Genomic DNA, 17,354 nt, shown 5'->3' on the forward strand with positions numbered 1-17,354 from the left:
TTGTATTAAGGCTTACTTATGTCATGTAGAAAAAGCTTCTTTCAAATGCTTAAAGGGTTATCCTGCATTACAAAATGAATGGCCTGTCCTCAGTAAAGGGTATTCATATTAGGCTGTGTGGTCTGACTCCAGGCACACCCCTGCTGCAGCCTCTTTAATGATAGCATGTACTTATCCTTGTATCACTGAACTGTTATGGTATGTTCTTCCCGTGGAATTCCGTGCCGTGAACATTAACATCAGTGTGAATGGGTCTTCTGTGAGACCCATTCACACTGAGAAATTTCAGCGGTGGACAATTCTGTCGCTGAAATTGTTCAGCACAAAGAACATGTTCATTATTTGCACAGAAGTTCACGAGCACTGCATAGCTGTCAGTGGTGACGACGCAGTGCCGCGTGGTCCTACCGACTAAATACTTTTGTGGCAGCCGCCAGATGGAATCTCCACTTACGGAAATTCTTTGAGTGGAGATTCCATAGTGTGAATGTACCCTTAGTAGTAGGGATCGACCGATATTGATTTTTTTAGGGGCGATAATATGTAAACTTTGAGGCCGATAGACGATAACTTATAACGACATTCCAGTCTCTTTCCCCCCGGGCCTGCATAAGCTGCTGCAGATCAATGATATAAAGCGGGCGCTTTAAATCAATGAACTGCAGCAGCTGTTGCGGGGCCAGAGACCGCCGCTGCCACCCTCACTGTGCAGGTCTCCGCCCCCCCCCCCCCCCTCTCAGTATGCTGTCTGCTCACATCTCCCCTAGCATTAGCAAAACTACAACTCCCAGCTTGTCCTCACTGACAGTAGCGGGACACAAGCTGACAGTGGGAGGATTTTTCCTCCAGCTGTAAGCCCTGCACTCACAGCTGTCAATCAAGGAAGTGTGTCCATGACATAGGTGATGACGCATGGATGACGCATGGACACAACAGGACTAGTATGTGTCCAAGCGGGGGGGGGGGGGGCAGTTGTTTGACTTACTTTTTCAGTATGAAATTCTGTAGATCTTCTAATGAAAGCAATTGCAAAACCTATTTACCCCTGAAAAGTGAAATTTAACCCATGATAGGTTTGTATTAAAGGAAAACTGTCACCACAGGGTTATAGTGTGTGTGTTACCAGGAGTGCAAAGAGGTGTCGCTTATCAAATTCCATCCAGTGGCTCCTGTGATATAGCCCGAAGAAATTCCTGTGCTCAATTCTGTTAATTGCACGTAGGAGACTGTGCCCTGCCGGCTGCTCACCCCCTGCTATTTTCTGCCTCCTTGAAACAATCTGCCGCTATTACCATATTCAAATTCTGCCCTGCGCTCTGAGGCAGGAGCGCAAGTGCAGTTAGTTTACAGTCAGCTCTCATGTCCTGTTGACGTGAGAGATCTTTTTGATAGAGCACATGCGCTACGGCCTTGGAGCGTGGCGCTCACGTAACATGCGACTTACGTCACTAGGTCTTAGAGTCCTTTAGTTGATTTTTTTGCAACTGGCAGCTTATGTGTCTTTTAGTAAGGAAAGGCTTCTTTCCCGCCACTCTGCTATTAAGTCCAGATAGGTGGCGTGCTGCAGTGATGGTTGACCTTTTTAAAGTTTCTCCTATCTGCGCACTTGTTCTTTAGAGCTCACCCAGAGTGACCATTGGCATCTTGGTTATATATTTTACAAAAGCTTCTTTCTCCCCTGATAACTTAGTTTAATGAGCTTTAGGATGAGTCCGGGATGTTCCACATTTCTATTTAAGAATTATGGAGGCCAGAGAACTCTTAAGAATGTTCCGTGCAGCAGAAGTTTTTTTTAACCTTTGTCCAAATCTGTTCCCCTATGGAATCCTGTCTCTGAGCTTTACAGGCAGTTCTTTACCTCATAGCCTGATATACATTGTCAGCTGTGAGACCTTATATAGACAGTTGCGGTATCACCGTAATCTAACACAGCCCTAATTACTGCATGTGTCTTTGCTGTGTTTTACCACAAATGGTCAAATCGTGCTTAAAATGAGTGAAGGTCCACAGAGCTAAATTTTGTGTCAAAGCAAAGGGTCTTAATACTTATTTCCATGCTAAAGTTTAGTTTTTCATGTTTAATTAGCAACCTTTTCTAATTCTATTTTTACATTTTCATTATGGGTATTGACTGCAGAATAGGGGGGGGGGGGGGGGTGGTGGTAAGCAGATTATTTTAGGACAAGCACAACAGAATGTGAATAACGTGAAAGGGTCTGAAAATCTTCAGAATGCAGTGTAGATCAGCGTTTATCTATTATGTCTTGTATTGGCATAGTGCCGTTGGGTGAGTCGCTGGTGGTGTTGATATTCATAGCTGGAAATTGACATATTTCTCTGCAATCTGCGGAGTGTTCCTGTATAATGACTTGCTCGTGAGCCAGTGACGCCCACAGTGAATAATTGTTCTTGTCCTCTATCCAGAAAGTGACATGATAATTTCAGAATACGATTCATTATCCTGGGAGGTGACTGTTCTGGATCACTGTGATCAGGAGATCACCTCTGACTGGAATGAGTGGATAAAATGATGGTCCCTATATAGAAAAGCTACCTGGGTGCTTAGAAGGGGCTCCAAATATGTCCTCTTATTTCCTGTTGTTAGGGTTTGTTCATATAGTTACGGTTATGCTCATCATTATATAGTAGAAGGAGAGCAGCACCAGCACCCCAAAAAAAAGAAAAATTCGGTGCACGCAGAGTCCCAGACCCGGGTCAGGTATCCATGTATAAGCAGAAATTGGAAATATCCGCAGCACACTGAGTAGTAAAATTCAAAAAAGTTTTATTCCATCACAGTGGGGTGTCCAGAACAACGTTTCAACCAGCTCCCTGGTCTTTTATCAAGCTTTATCTGAGCTTGATAAAGACCAGGGAGCTGGTTGAAACGTTGTTCTGGACACCCCCACTGTGATGGAATAAAACTTTTTTGAATTTTACTACTCAGTGTGCTGCGGATATTTCCAATTTATGCTCATCATTAGTTATATGCTTTAGAACACGTATTTTTAGATGCCTATTAAAATTTTTTTTTTTCATAGGACTCTGTCCACCGGCGACAAGTCCTAACTATGCCATATAGATAGACACACATGGTGTATTGGGACATAAGGAGGGTTTATTTCTGTCCTGATAATGTCTTACCAGTCACCTGCTTACTGCGCTGCCATAATAATTTTCTTCTCATCCCGCAGCTACGTCTTAACAGCATCAAGAAGTTGTCGACCATAGCTCTAGCTCTGGGGTAGAGAGGACCAGGACGGAGCTGCTCCCATTCCTCACTGGTAAGTGTAGCTGTGTATTATGTTGTGATCCACAGTAGGGAGCATCTCCTCCTCCATATGTATGTAATTCATTTCAATGAGTCGACCGCTGTGAAACGTTTCGTCGGCTCATTTTTGCGCTGTATGCGCTTTTTTCCCCCGCACCAAAAACCGTGGACATCCACGGTTTTAGGTCCGGTTGTAAAAGCGCATACGGGGCAAAAATGAGCCGACCGAACGTTTCACTGTGGTCGACTCATTGAAATGAATTAGATACGGGAGCACATACGAAGGCATACGGGAGCGCAAGGTTTTAGCTCTCCCCTGCCGTATGCGCTCCCGCATGTGAGAAAACGTAGTGGGAACCCAGCCTTACTCCCATTAAAATTGATGTAACTTACACACTGTTTTTCCCCAAACAAAGAAGGCCAAATATGGTGACAATAATAATCTTTATTCAACATTTGTTTAAAAAAACATACATGAAATCACTATACAGGTATAGGTAAAGTCAGGATACACATGCAGAAGAGAAATAGAGGTGAGTATATCACATAAATGTTTAAACTAAGCACAACACAGAAGATAAGAACCTACATAATAGGTAACACTGTGTGAGATCACTGGTAAGTGAGACACACAATGTGCAAAAAGCGCTGGGAAAATGTAATGCACATCAGTACTGAGCAGGTGGAATATTGTCTGGAAAGGTAAAAAAAAAAAAAAAAAAGGTTATAACAAAATACAAATGCCGAGCCATGCACCCTCACACAGGATACCTCACCCGAATGCGTTTTCGCAAGTAGCTTTCTACAAAAAGCTGTTTTCTCTATCGGCTCCATTGGAGGGACACAGACCGTGGGTGTATGCTGCTGTCTCTAGGAGGTATGACACTATGGTAACAAAAAAAGTCGGCTCCTCCCAGCAGGATACACCCGCCTCCAGGCCCTGAGCTAATTAGTTTTAAGCTTAGTGTCTGAAGGAGTTGGACATGGTGTGGATTTCTCCAGCGCCTGGGGTTGTACCTTATGGGTCCGGGTCCCCCTATTCCCTGCTCGCCTCGCTCGCACATGGTAGCTCGGCGTGATGCAGGTAACAAAAGCTAACTGAAGACTTCGCAGAAGACACCATTAGGTAAGTTCTTCTGACTGAAGTGAGTATATATTTTCTCCCTTAGGTGCTGACTTGCAACCTCTGGAGACCCTCAATTTTTGGACCACCTTTGAGGTCTAAGGGGCTGGCCTGTGTTGGGGCTCTATCTTTTTCAAAGCAGGGGCGAGCAAGGGCATTTTGGGAAGGAAGGGGTTACTTTTTACTAAGTACGGTGTGTGTGTTTTTTTTTTTTTTTTTAAATACTATGTGGCTGTCAGCCGCAGCGCTTACTATGCGGCTGACAGCCGCGGCGTCTGTACTGTGTGGCGCACGGAGCGCCGACTTAATTTCGGTTTCGGCAGCAGACAGCTGCCGGCGTACATGTGTATCGCCCGCTCACTTTCCCGCGGGTGCAGACGCGACCGACGTGCGCCCGGGGCAAGGAGCGGGCGCCATTACTATTCTTCTTCACGACGGCCGGGGCGCTATAGCTCCGCCCACAGGGCTGCCGGAGCTTACTAGAGGCGCGAACCGCCCTCCAATCAGCGCGTTTTTCGGGGGCAGAGGCCAATTAGACAGTGCCTCTGTGCCAGGCACTACCCTCTATGGCTATTGGCTGGCCTGTTTCTCCCTCTCTTTCTCTCAGAGCGGAGTTCTCCTCACAGCAGCGGCCACAGGGGACACACTCGGGTGAGAGTTCTTTTTTCATTATGTCCGTACCCAGGAATGTTCCTCCCTCTAAACAGACAACTGGAGCATTAGTTTCCTATTTTATCTGTAAGACCTGTAATTCCAAAATGCCTGGTTCTGCTGAACCCACTTGCTGTTCCTGCTCCTCTGCTGCCCCAGACCCCATGGTTCCCCCGGATGCTCTTTCAGTTCCGGTGGTTTCGGCCGCCCCTCCAGCCTGGGTTTCTTCCCTATCCCAGTATATGGCTGACTTGACTCAAGTCTCCCGTTCGGTGGCTGAGGCCTCCGGTGACGTGGTGTCTGCCTTGAAGAAGTCTGCCCTGCGCCGGCCCTCTAAAGGGACCTGCTCCCCTTCTCCACATACCTCACACTTTCACAAGCGTACTAGGGGTGCATCTTCTGACTCTTCAGGTAGACATGGGCGTTCCCCTCGTGGGTCCCCCCCCCCCCCCCCCCCCCCGGGTCATCTGGTCACAAACGTCGCTCCTCCAGAGGACGTTCCCGCAGTTGCCACACTGCCTCGCCAGAGCTGCGTACACGATCAGGGTCGCCCCCCTCCAGGGCTGCCTCCACTCATTCACATTCTCCTGGTGAACTGGCGGATGAGGCTTTTGAATCGGCATCTGACTCGGAAGACCACTTGGATTCAGTTGAAACGGTGAACTCATTGGTTGCGGCCATAAGAGACACCTTTCACTTAGAGGACCCAGGATCTTCAGACGTGACTCCTGAAGTATCCTTTCATCGTGCTAAACCGGCACATCAAAGGTTCAGCACTCACGCTGAATTTGATACCCTTCTGGAATCTGCATGGAAACCTCCAGACAAAAGGTTCCCGGGAATGAAGAAGGTTCAGGTGCGTTACCCATTCGGCAAGGACCTTGTCTCTAAGGTGGTTTGCCCTCCCTTGGTGGACCCACCAATTTCCCGCCTCTATAAGGCTACCACACTGCCACTGGCAGATGCGGCTGCTTTCAAGGACCCGACGGACAAGAAGGTGGAGTCCTTAGCGAAGTTTGCCTCTGAAGCAGCAGGCTCTTCTCTACTTCCAGCCTTCGCCTCGGCTTGGGTGTCCAAAGCCCTATCGTTGTGGTGCTCAAAACTCCGTCAGGGTATCCAGGCGGGATCCCCCCCCCCCCCCCCCCCCCAGAGGGTCTGTCTGCCTTGGTTCTCCAATGCTCTAAAGCTGGGGAATTTCTATGCACAGCTTCCATGCAGTCAGCCCGTTGTGCTGCCTTTGCTGTGGGTCACCTGGCGGCTCTCCGCCGTTCCATGTGGCTTAAGGCTTGGGATGCGGATGCCGCTTCCAAAAGGTCTCTCACCGAGCTTCCTTTTACTGGTGTCCGTCTTTTTGGCAAGCGCCTTGACGAGATTATTTGAGGCGACAGGGGGCAAGAGTTCTTTGTTGCCTCAAAATAAGGATCGCTCTACTTCCCAGAGGAAGTCCTCTTCCTTTCGGTCCTTTCGGACTTTTGGCCCCAATAAGGGGTCGGGGCAGGCGCCTTCGCGGGACAAGAAGGCTCCCTCGTTCCGGGCGCACACGTCTTGGAAGTCGGACACCAACCGTTCCGACTGTTTTGTGGCCAAATCGGGCAACCGCAAACCCACTTACGCATGAAGTGATGCCCCCACCCGCAGATTTTTCTCGGGTGGGAGGTCGTCTTATTATTATTTTAATTTTTTTTTCAAGATGTCTGGACCACACACATTCAGGACTCCTCCAAGGGAACATTTTCGGGGTTTCTATTCCAATCTTTTTGTGGTCTCCAAGAAGAGCGGTTTGGTGCGGCCAATCCTGGACCTCAAGCGTCTCAACCGTCATCTTCTCATCCGCCACTTCCGAATGGAATCCCTCCGTTCGGTAGTGGCATCCATGGAACAAGGGGAATTTCTTTCTTCGGTGGATATCAAAGATGCCTATCTCCATGTTCCAATATTTCCCGGCCATCAACGCTACCTCCGTTTTGCAGTTCCAGAGGGGCATTTTCAATTCGTAGCCCTCCCCTTTGGTCTGGCCACTGCTCCTCGGGTCTTTACCAAGATCCTTGCGCCAGTGATAGCCCTGTTGCGGTCGAGAGGAGTCTGTGATCCCTTACCTGGACGACCTTCTCATCAAGGCTCCCACCAGAGTCCAGACCCTGGAGAATGTGGATCTCACCCTCCAGACCCTGGGTCGCTTATCCTTTCTCCCACCTAGTCTCTGATCTTCCTGGGACTCCAATTCAACACGGCCTCTGCTCGGATTTGCCTTCCGCCGGACAAACGTCTGACTCTCCTTTCAGGCGTCCGCTCCCTTCGGGCCCAGGTCCCAGTTTCCATCCGCGTTTGCATGGAAGTCTTGGGTCGGATGGTAGCCGCCATGGAGGCCATACCCTTTGCCCAGTTTCATTACCGTCCCCTTCAACTGGCGATTCTCTCTCGGTGGGACAGATCTCCTGTGTCTCTCAATCGCAAGATTGCTCTCCCTCGTCGGATCCGTCAGTCTCTGCTCTGGTGGCTCCGCTCCCCCTTTTCTTCTTCAGGGGCGATCATTTCTTCCCCTCCACTGGCAGATGGTTACAACGGATGCCAGTCTGCCGGGCTGGGGCAGTGTGTTCAGGGACTGGACGGTTCAAGGCCTCTGGTCTCCCTGGGAAGCCCTGCTTCCGATAAACATCTTGGAACTGAGGGCGATTCTTTTTTGCCTTCTTCATTGGGAGTCCCTGCTTCAGTCCCGCCCTGTCTGTGTCCAGTCGGACAACGCCACGGCCGTGGCGTACATCGGCAAGGCGGCACTCGCAGCTCGGCAGCCATGGCCGAGGTGACAAAGATTCTCATATGGGCGAAAAACAAGGTTCCGGACATTTTGGCGATTCACATTCCGGGTGTGCTCAACTGGGAAGCGGACTTTCTCAGCCGGTCCTCAGCCGACCCCAGCGAGTGGTCCCTGCATCCAGAGGTCTTCGCGCAGATCTGCGACCTCTGGGGCATTCCAGACGTGGACCTCTTCGCGTCTCGGCACAATCGGAAGATCCTTCCGTTTGTGGCAAAGTCCCGGGACCCCCTGGCGCTAGCTGTGGACGCCCTAGTGATTCCTTGGACGGGGTTTGCTCTGCCCTATCTGTTTCCTCCCCTTCTGCTCCTTCCCAGGGTTCTGAGGAAGCTCAAAGCGGAGGAAGTTCCTGCCATACTGGTAGCTCCAGATTGGCCCTGGAGGTCGTGGTATGCCAACGTGGTCAGGCTCCTGGACGACACTCCACTACGCCTTCCACTTCGTTCGGACCTACTGTCTCAGGGTCCTCTTTGCCACCCCAATTTACAGTCGCTGCATTTGACGGCGTGGCGGTTGAGACTGGGTTTTTGAGAGCCCGCGGTTTCTCTTCCCAAGTCATTCGCACTATGCTCGGGGCTCGTAAGCCCTCCTTGGCAAAAATTTACCACCGTACTTGGCGGTCTTATTTTCGTTGGTGCGAAGCTCAGGTTTTGTCTCCTGTTACTTTTTCTGTTCCCCGTCTTCTTTCTTGCAGTCGGGTTTGGAACTGGGTTTGTCTCTCAGTTCCCTTAAGGGTCAGGTTTCGGCTCTTTCTATTCTTTTCCAGCGTCCTCTGGCTTCTACCGTAATTCTCATGTCCGGACCTTTCTTCAAGGAGTGGCGCATGCTGCCCCTCCTTATCGGTCACCTTCTCCCCCTTCGGACTTGAATCTGGTCCTGGGAGTCATCCAAGGTGAACCTTTGGAACCCCTTAGGGAGGTGTCCCTGCGCCTCCTTTCTTGGAAAGTGGTGTTTCTTGTTGCTATCACCTCCATTCGGAGAGTGTCTGAATTGGCAGCTCTCTCCTGCTGTTCTCCGTTTCTGGTGCTTCATCAGGACAAGGTTGTCTTCTGGCCAGATCCTTCCTTTTTTTCCTAAGGTTGTTTCGGCCTTTCACCTCAATGAGGACATTGTGGTGTGGTTCGGGCTATTAGGTCTTACCTCTGTCACTTTTTCGTTTCGTCAGTGTGATTCCTTTTTCGTCCTTACGGAAGGTCGTCGCAAGGGACAACCTGCTTCCAAGGCCACCATTTCTCGGTGGATCCGGTCTGCCATTTCGGAAGCCTATCGCTGTAGGGGGAAGGTTCCTCCCTTCAGGGTTGTGGCTCATTCTACCCGTTCTGTTGGGGCATCCTTGCTCTCCAGAACAAGGCCTCTGCCTCGCAGATTTGCAATGCGGCTACTTGGTCATCTTTGCACACTTTCTTGAGGTTTTACCAGGTTCATACCTTCGCATCGTCTGATGCTAGTCTGGGCAGTAAAGTGCTGCAGGCGGCAGTGGAACAGCTGTCTGCCTAACTATCTGCCCACCCAAGGGACGGCTTTGGTACGGCCCACAGTCTGTGTCCACCAATGGAGCCGATTAGGAAAAGGAAATTTAACACTTGCCGCCCTTTTTGGGTTGCTCTTTGGTTTTCTGTCCGAGGGTGTGTTCAGTTATATTTTTTCTTCTGGTTCTTGGACAGTTCGTGTTTTTTTTCATTGACCTGTCGGTCCTCTCCTTTTTTGCTCTGGTACTAAAACTGATTAGCTCAAGGCCTGGAGGCGGGTGTATCCTGCTGGGAGGTGCCGACTTTTTTTTGTTACCATAGTGTCATACCTCCTAGATACAGCAGCATGCACCCACGGTCTGTGTCCCCCAATGGATCCTTCGAGAGAGATTTTACGATAAGTGTTAAAAAATCTCCTCTTACATATCGTCCACCATGACAGCCCACGAGAGATGGTCCCATAGGACCTAATAGGAAAAGGAAACAGAAAAGGGTTAAAAGCCCCTGCCCCCCGACACCTTCCCGAGTGTTTTCCTGTTCCTATTATGTCCAGGACAGAGCGGAGCCTCATTGGGCTCCTATTTTTTGGGTGAAACTTTTTTCTTTTTTTTTTTTTCCCCTGGGCTAGGGGACCGGGGCTATTGCTGCTTCCCTCCCCTATGAAAGCCCTATGGTTGCGGGGGTCCTCTTTCCCCTGCCTCCGGGAGTATGGGTTACGGCGCTCCTGAGGGGGTTAATGTACCTGTACAGGAGGGGAGGCCTCCTTTCTTTAGTGCGGCCTCCCTTCGTCTGGTCCCGGGATCCCTGTGCTTCCCACATCTTTGGGGCCGCATGTCGCTGGGGATTACCGGAGCTCTGTATGTGCGGCTGGGCGTGCTGTAGCAGAGTTCCGGTAGCACTTCCTGGCTGGCTGCGTCCTTGTGCAGCAGCTTGCGTGGTGCCCTGGGAAACGGGCAAGAAACTTTGGTTCCGGGCAGTATGGAGATGCAGCGGACCGGAAGTGACATCATGGGGCGCCAAAATTCAAACTGCAGAGCATAAAGGTAGGGAACCAGCGTCTCCACTGTGTCTGTGCTGTGTTTCTATTCTAACCATGGACTCTCAGGCTTCCTCCAGAGCTGATTCTGCGGAGCAGCCGGTTCCTTTGGTCTCTGTAAGTAATATCTTTCCTGCTTTTGGATATAGGACTGCAAAGATATGTTTCCTCTTTTACTTAGTGGGTCCCTTTTCTCTTTCAGGGAGACAAGGAACCCTCTCAGAAACCTAAAAAGAAATGTGTTATGTGCCTAGCTAACATTCCAGAGAAAGGAAAATCCTTATGTAAAAAATGCATTTCAAAAGTGGTACAAGAGGAAAAGTTGGAATCTTCTGAGGATTTGAGGTCGCTTATACACCAAGAAATTCAGGCTTCTTTAGCGAATTTTAATCCTCTTCAAAATCCTGGTGTTTCTGAAACGCCATCTGATTCTCATTTAATGACTCCTTTGGATGTTAATACTTATCCAAAATTACGTCTGCCTCCTCTCATGCAATTGGTACTGCCGCCTTTCTTCCACCTAGTAACTACCCCGTAGTTCCATCTCAATATGCTCCTCCTGCTAAAAGAGCTAAAATTATGGATATATCTGATTCAGAGGAGGATGATCTTGTCTCCAGATCAGATATTGAAGGGGTGGAAGAGGGCAAAGGGTCTTCTGTTCCTCCTAAGGAAAATGTAAAATATTTTTTCTTAGCAGAGGATACTGATATTTTGGTCAAGGCAGTCAGAGGTGTGATGGGGTTGGAAGAGGTTGATAAACCTACGTCCATCCAGGATCAAATGTTTGGCGGGTTAAAACCGGCAAAAAAATGTGGTTTTCCTATCCATGAAAATCTGAAAAGTCTGATTCTGGATGAATGGCAGGACCCTGAAAGGAAATTACAAATTTCCAGGGAAATAAAAAATAGATTGCCTTTTGTATGGAATGACATTCCTAAAATAGACTGCCAATTATCAAAAGTGGTAAAGAAAACATCTCTTCCTTTTGAAGATTCATGCCAACTCAAAGACCCCATGGATCGAAAAATGGATGGTCTATTACGAAAAACCTGACAAGCATCTACCGCCATTTTGAACCCGAACATAGCAGCTACTAGTGTAGCTAGAGCTCTTTTTATCTGGCTTTCTCAGTTAGAAGAACACTAAAAATAAAACGCCTAGAGAGGACTTATTGGTTTCTGTACCCATGTTAAAAAGGGCGGCAGGTTTTTTTGCAGATGCTTCGACTGAATCTGTGAGAATGGCGGCTAAGTCCGCTGCCTTATCAAAATCATCCAGAAGAGCTTTAAATTTTGGAAAGGGGATCCCACTTCCAAGAATAAACTGTGTGCCATACCTTGTATAGGGAAATATATATTTGGGCCTTTATTGGAAGATATTTTAGGAAAGGCCGTGGATGATAAAGTTTTTCCAGAAGAGAAAGCTAAAAAAACTGCAAAAACTTTTTTTCGTCCCCAAGGAAGGTCAAATTATAGAGGGAAAGGAAAAACGGCTAGGTGGAGCTACCCCAAAGGAGGGAAAGGTAAAGATTTCCTCCTCAATCCCTCTCAACCTGCCAAAAAGCAATGACTGCTGGTTGGTGGGAGGAAGACTCAAGCATTTTGTACCTCAGTGGCAATCTGTAACAACACACCCTTGGATCCTAAACCTGTTTTCGGTAGGATACAAGATAGTTTTCCTCCCTCCCACCTCAAAAATTTTTCCTCTCAAATCAACCTTCCCCTCTCCTACAAGAGAGAATGCTGGAGGGGGTAAGAAATCTGCTGCATTTGGGAGCTTATCACTCAAGTCCCGACATCGGAGAGGATTCAGGGTCACTATTCTTCCCTCTTTCTGATCCCGAAGCCCAATGGGTCGTTCAGAAATAAATTTAAAATATCTGAACAAATTCATTTCCGACAAAAGATTCAAAATGGAATCAATAAAAACAGTGATTCCAATGATAGCTCCCAATGCAGTAATGATTACCTTAGACCTCAAAGATGCGTACTACCATGTACCTATTCTCCCGGAGCATCAGAAGTATCTCCGGTTTGCGGTCAAGATAGGGGATCAAATCTTCCATTACCAATTTGTGTGTCTTCCTTTCAGAATCTCATCAGCTCCGAGATTATTCACAAAGATAATGGTGGAAGTAGCAGCACATCTTCGTCTATAAAATATAATTTTGATCCCTTATTTAGACGACCTGCTGATGACAGCCTCCTCAAAACATCTTCTCCTATCTCAATTGGATCTGGTAATACAGCATCTCCAGAACTTGGGGTGGGTTGTCAATCTAGAAAAATCGGATCTTCTTCCATGTCACAGAAAGATCTTTTTAGGCATGCTGTTGGACTCAGTCAAAAAAGCAATTTTTCTACCCCCAGCAAAAATAGAGACTATCCAGTCAAAGATGAGAAAATTTCAAAAATCAAGACTGGTGTCTATAAGAGAAGCAATGTCAGTGTTGGGTTCTATGACCTCCACGATTCCTGCGATCAAATGGGCTCAATTCCACTCAAGACAGCTTCAGGCTGACTCTTTCGGTATGGAACAGATCGCAACTGACCCTAGACAAAAAATTCACATTAACCCCCGGGGTAGTGAGGTCTCTAAATTGGTGGTTGGTAGCCACAAACCTAAAGGAAGGGGTCCCTTGGCTGTCAGATCCAGTCCTTGTGACTACAGATACAAGTGCCTGGGGATGGGGTGCCCATGTACAGGGACAGTACTTCCAAGGTCGCTTGCCTCCTCATCTAAACAAGTTTTCCTCAAATTACAAGGAACTAAGAGCTGTGTGGGAGACCTTTGTGTCAGTCAAAACTCTCCTTCTCAATCAAGATATAAAAATTTACTCAGACAATTCAACAGTAGCTTTTCTGCGACATCAGGGGGGCACAAGGCACAAAGCTCTTCAGGCTATTGCGGACAGAATCCTTGCTTGGTCTGAAATGTCTCCTCCATTACAGCCGTTCATCTGAAGGGATCCTGCAATCAGATAGTGGACTTTCTAAGTCGGAGTACCCTGAATCCAGGGGAATGGTCCCTAAATCCTTCTGTGTTCCATCTACTGGTTCTCAAGTGGGGCAACCCTCTATAGATCTGTTTGCCTCCCGTCAGAACACCAAGACCATTCAGTTTTACTCTCAAAATCCAAGAGAGAGGCCGCTTGCGGTAGACGCATTAGCTCAAAATTGGAAATTTCCTCTGGCCTATGCCTTTCCTCCTTTTCCTCTGATTGCAAGAACTCTAGCGAAGATCCGAGACAGCAATTTAAAAGTGATTTTTGTGGCCCCATACTGGCCAAAGAGGGGGGGGGGGTTTGTCTGTTGAAAAGTCTAGCGATAGAACCCCCCATTCCCTCTACCTCTAGTGGAAGATCTTCTGTCTCGAGGCCCAGTATTTCATCAGGGTCTACAGAACCTGCATCTTACGGCCTGGATTTTGAAGAGTCAAATTTGAGGAAACAAGTTCTGTCTCAAAAAAGTCATTTTTACATTATTGAAGAGTAGGAAACCCTCTACTTCAAAAATATACCTAAAAATCTGGAAGAAAATTCTATCCTGGAGTAAACAAATTGTTCCAGACCCATCTCATCCCAATTATCCACAAATTTTGGATTTCCTTCAAGAGGGATTTGAGAAAGGACTCTCGCTTAGTACATTAAAAGTCCAAGTGGCAGCGTTGTGGGCTTTCTTTGATTATCAGATTGCAGATCATCATTTGATTAAAAGGTTTTTTAAGGCGGTTTCTAGACTAAAACCTAAAACTCCAATCCGTACACCCTCTTGGAACCTTAACTTGATGCTATCTGCTCTCACTTCTCACCCCTTTGAACCTCTAGATCAGTGTTCTATAACATTTGTCACTCTAAAACTAACTTTTCTCATAGCTATTACTTCTGCTAGAAGAGTTGGAGAAATTCATGCCCTGTCAATCAATGAACCATACATGTCCATATCTGATGACAAAGTAACCATCAGATTAGTTCCTTCTTTTCTCCCTAAAGTGGTTAGTGACTTCCACCGGTTTCAGGAAATTTTTCTTCCTCCTTTTTGTAATAATCCAAGAAATCCACAGGAAGAGAAATTTAATATGTTAGAAGTCTTCTCTATTATTTGGATGTCACAAGGAAAGACTCTAATCTTCTTTTGCAGTTCCAAGGTCCGAATAAGGGTAGGAAAGCTTCCAAAAGTACTATAGCCCGGTGGATCAAGAGTGCCATTGTTGAGGCGTATAAAGTTAGTGGTCCCTAACGGTCTGAAAGCTCATTCTACTAGAGCAATGTCAACATCCTGGGTGGAAAGATCTGCTGCCTCAGTAGATCAGATTTGTAGGGCAGCTACATGGTCAAATCCCCATACCTTTTTTAAACATTATAGGCTCGACTTATCAGAGTCTCATGATTTGGCCTTCGGTAGAAAGGTTCTGCAGGCCATTGTACCTCCCTAATGATGTTTATTTGGTATTTCTCATGTGGGCTGTCATGGTGGATGATATGTAAAGATAGAATTATTTGCTTACCAATAATTCTGTTTTCTTGAGTCCACCATGACAGCCCCATTATTTCTGTCCCTTTTTTTTGGTGTTGGGGTTGTTTTCTTCTACTGGCATTACTTTTTCTGGTGTCCCTTTTTAATTTGTAAAACACGGGGGGAGGGGCTTTTAACCCTTTTCTGTTTCCTGTTCCTATTAGGTCCTATGGGACCATCTGTCATGGTGGACTCAAGAAAACCAAATTATCGGTAAGTAAATAATTCTATCTTTTGCGCTTAGTTTAAACCATTTATGTGATATACTCACCTCTATTTCTCTTCTGTATGTGTATCCTGATTTTACCTATACCTGTATAGTGATTTCATGTATGTTTTTTTAACAAATGTTGAATAAAGAATATTTATGGACATTTATCAACGGGTTTAGTCAGGTTTTCTTTACTATAATTGTCGCAAAATTGTCGCAACTGCGACTACACGATTTTTCGTGCGACATTTTGACTGGAAAGCGAGAAAAGCAAGTTTTCCTAAAATTTACTATGTAGTAATAATTTTAAAATGGACTACGGGTAGTCAGGTATTTATTAACTGCGACAGTCGCAACTGCGCAAAAAAAAGTCGCAACAGCGTTAAAAATTGACTAAATTTACTCCAGCTCAAACATGGAGCAGAAAAAGCTACTACCAAAGTAAAAAAGGAAAAATTGCTTACGTGAAAGAAAATTATCAACAGGCTGAAAGCAGTTGATAAATACGTCGCACATAAGCAAAAAAAAAGTAAGGAAAAAATTACTAAAAAAAAAGAATACATAAGCAAAGATTGATAAATGTCCCTCATTATTGTCACCATATTTGGCCTTCTTTGTTTGGTAAAATAATTTTAGTGGCCTATGGTTTACTATGATATAGTGCCTTAATTTTGTTGCTGATATTTACACAGACTGTGTAAAACAGCTGGCTTGGCTTTTTTTTTCAGGTTCCTGACAACCTCTGGCAGCCATAGGCAAGAAATTAGCTCTGCATCTTAAGACCTAAAGCATCAGACACTTAAGGCATACTCTATAAATGTCCACATTGGATTACTACTTTAAAAGCTTTCGCTTGTATAATGTGTAAATTAATCGCATCAGTGTACATATACCAGTGTTTCCCAACCAGGGTGCCTCCAGCTGTTGCAAAACTACAACTCCCATAATGCCCGGACAGCCTTTGGCTGTCCAGGCATGCTGGCAGTTGTAGTTTTGCAACAGCTGGAGGCACCCTTTTGGGAAACACTGGTATATCTACATAGCAGCTGTGATAAAACGTATGGTACTATGGCACTTACACACTTCTATTACTCTGTATTTTATATAAACATGGTATTTGGGGAGAAAAAAGCAAATATGCATTTTGTGATAATTACCAACGATGGAGTCCCTGTGGCTTTATATGGTGCCCCAAACCCAAATGATGGATCAGATCCATTTGTTTGAATTTCTTATACAGTAAGAGGCATGTGAAAGAACATTAGCACTAAATATTGTTGCTATAAGTGCTACCATCATGTTATTTTGTACTGCTTTATATATACAGCTTGAGGGTTATCCACCATCGACAGGATAGGGGAGGGGTTCACTGCTGGGACCCCCACTGATCATGAGAGCAGAAGCTATCCCCCTCATGAATAGTAGCTGTTGTCAGTATTTTGCACCTTTGCGACCGCCCCCATATAGCATTGTGGCCAGTCTACATCAAGTAGGGATAAGTGTTTAACTTAAGTGTGGCCTCTTTTCTTCCATTTTTGTCCCATTTTCTGTTATTTATTTCAACCATTCTCTCAGACTTTTGGAATTGCCTAGCACTGTACCCAACTATGTTTGGAAGTCCTGTAGACAGTGAATAGTGAGGTGACTAAGCATGAATGAACCATTGACCCAGGAAATACCAGTGTCACTACTACCCTTGTTTGGCTTCCCACCCCCTAAAACTTAACATTTTATTAAATGAAAAATTATCATTAAAGTGAGTAACAAAGGGTGAAAACACATGCCGCTGTGTGTTCGACCTCAGGGTGCATTCACGCCATATTTTTTTAAACAGTTCCCGTATACGTTTTCAATTTAAAAACCATATGGAACCGTATTGAAAACCGTATGCCAAACGATACATCCGGTGGCATCCGTTTTGCGTCCTTGTACGGTTTTGTCAGTTTTTTCCTGTACCCAAACCCTTAGCCTACCACGGTTTTTGGTCCGGATGAAAAATGTATTGAAAACCATATGTTTTTTTTTTAACATGGGAGTCAATGGGAACTGTAGAGATTTATGTGTGTACGGTTCCATCTGGTTTACACCATCACCATTTTTGACTTTTCACAGGTTTTTTTCTTGAAATTTCAATCAAGCAAGTGAAACTTTATTCATAATGGAGTGAAGTTAAAAACGTATGTTTTTATTTTCTTAAAAAATGGATGCAACCGGACATAATTTTTCAAACCGTATACGGGTAAAGATTTGTACACACGTTTTGA

At 46.1% G+C, this 17,354-nt stretch overlaps 1 protein-coding gene across 1 annotated transcript in view; it reads left to right on the forward strand.

The window, feature by feature from the left end:
- The window catches only part of PPP2R1B (protein phosphatase 2 scaffold subunit Abeta), a 61,382-nt gene that overhangs the window by 2,786 nt on the left and 41,242 nt on the right, over nt 1-17,354 (forward strand). Inside the window, 2 exon segments of the mRNA XM_056543097.1 lie at nt 3,195-3,237; nt 3,240-3,284. Coding sequence (XP_056399072.1) covers nt 3,195-3,237; nt 3,240-3,284 — 88 coding nt within the window.

The sequence above is a fragment of the Hyla sarda genome, chromosome 10 (assembly GCF_029499605.1).
Source record: "Hyla sarda isolate aHylSar1 chromosome 10, aHylSar1.hap1, whole genome shotgun sequence".
Taxonomy (NCBI): Eukaryota; Metazoa; Chordata; class Amphibia; order Anura; family Hylidae; genus Hyla; species Hyla sarda.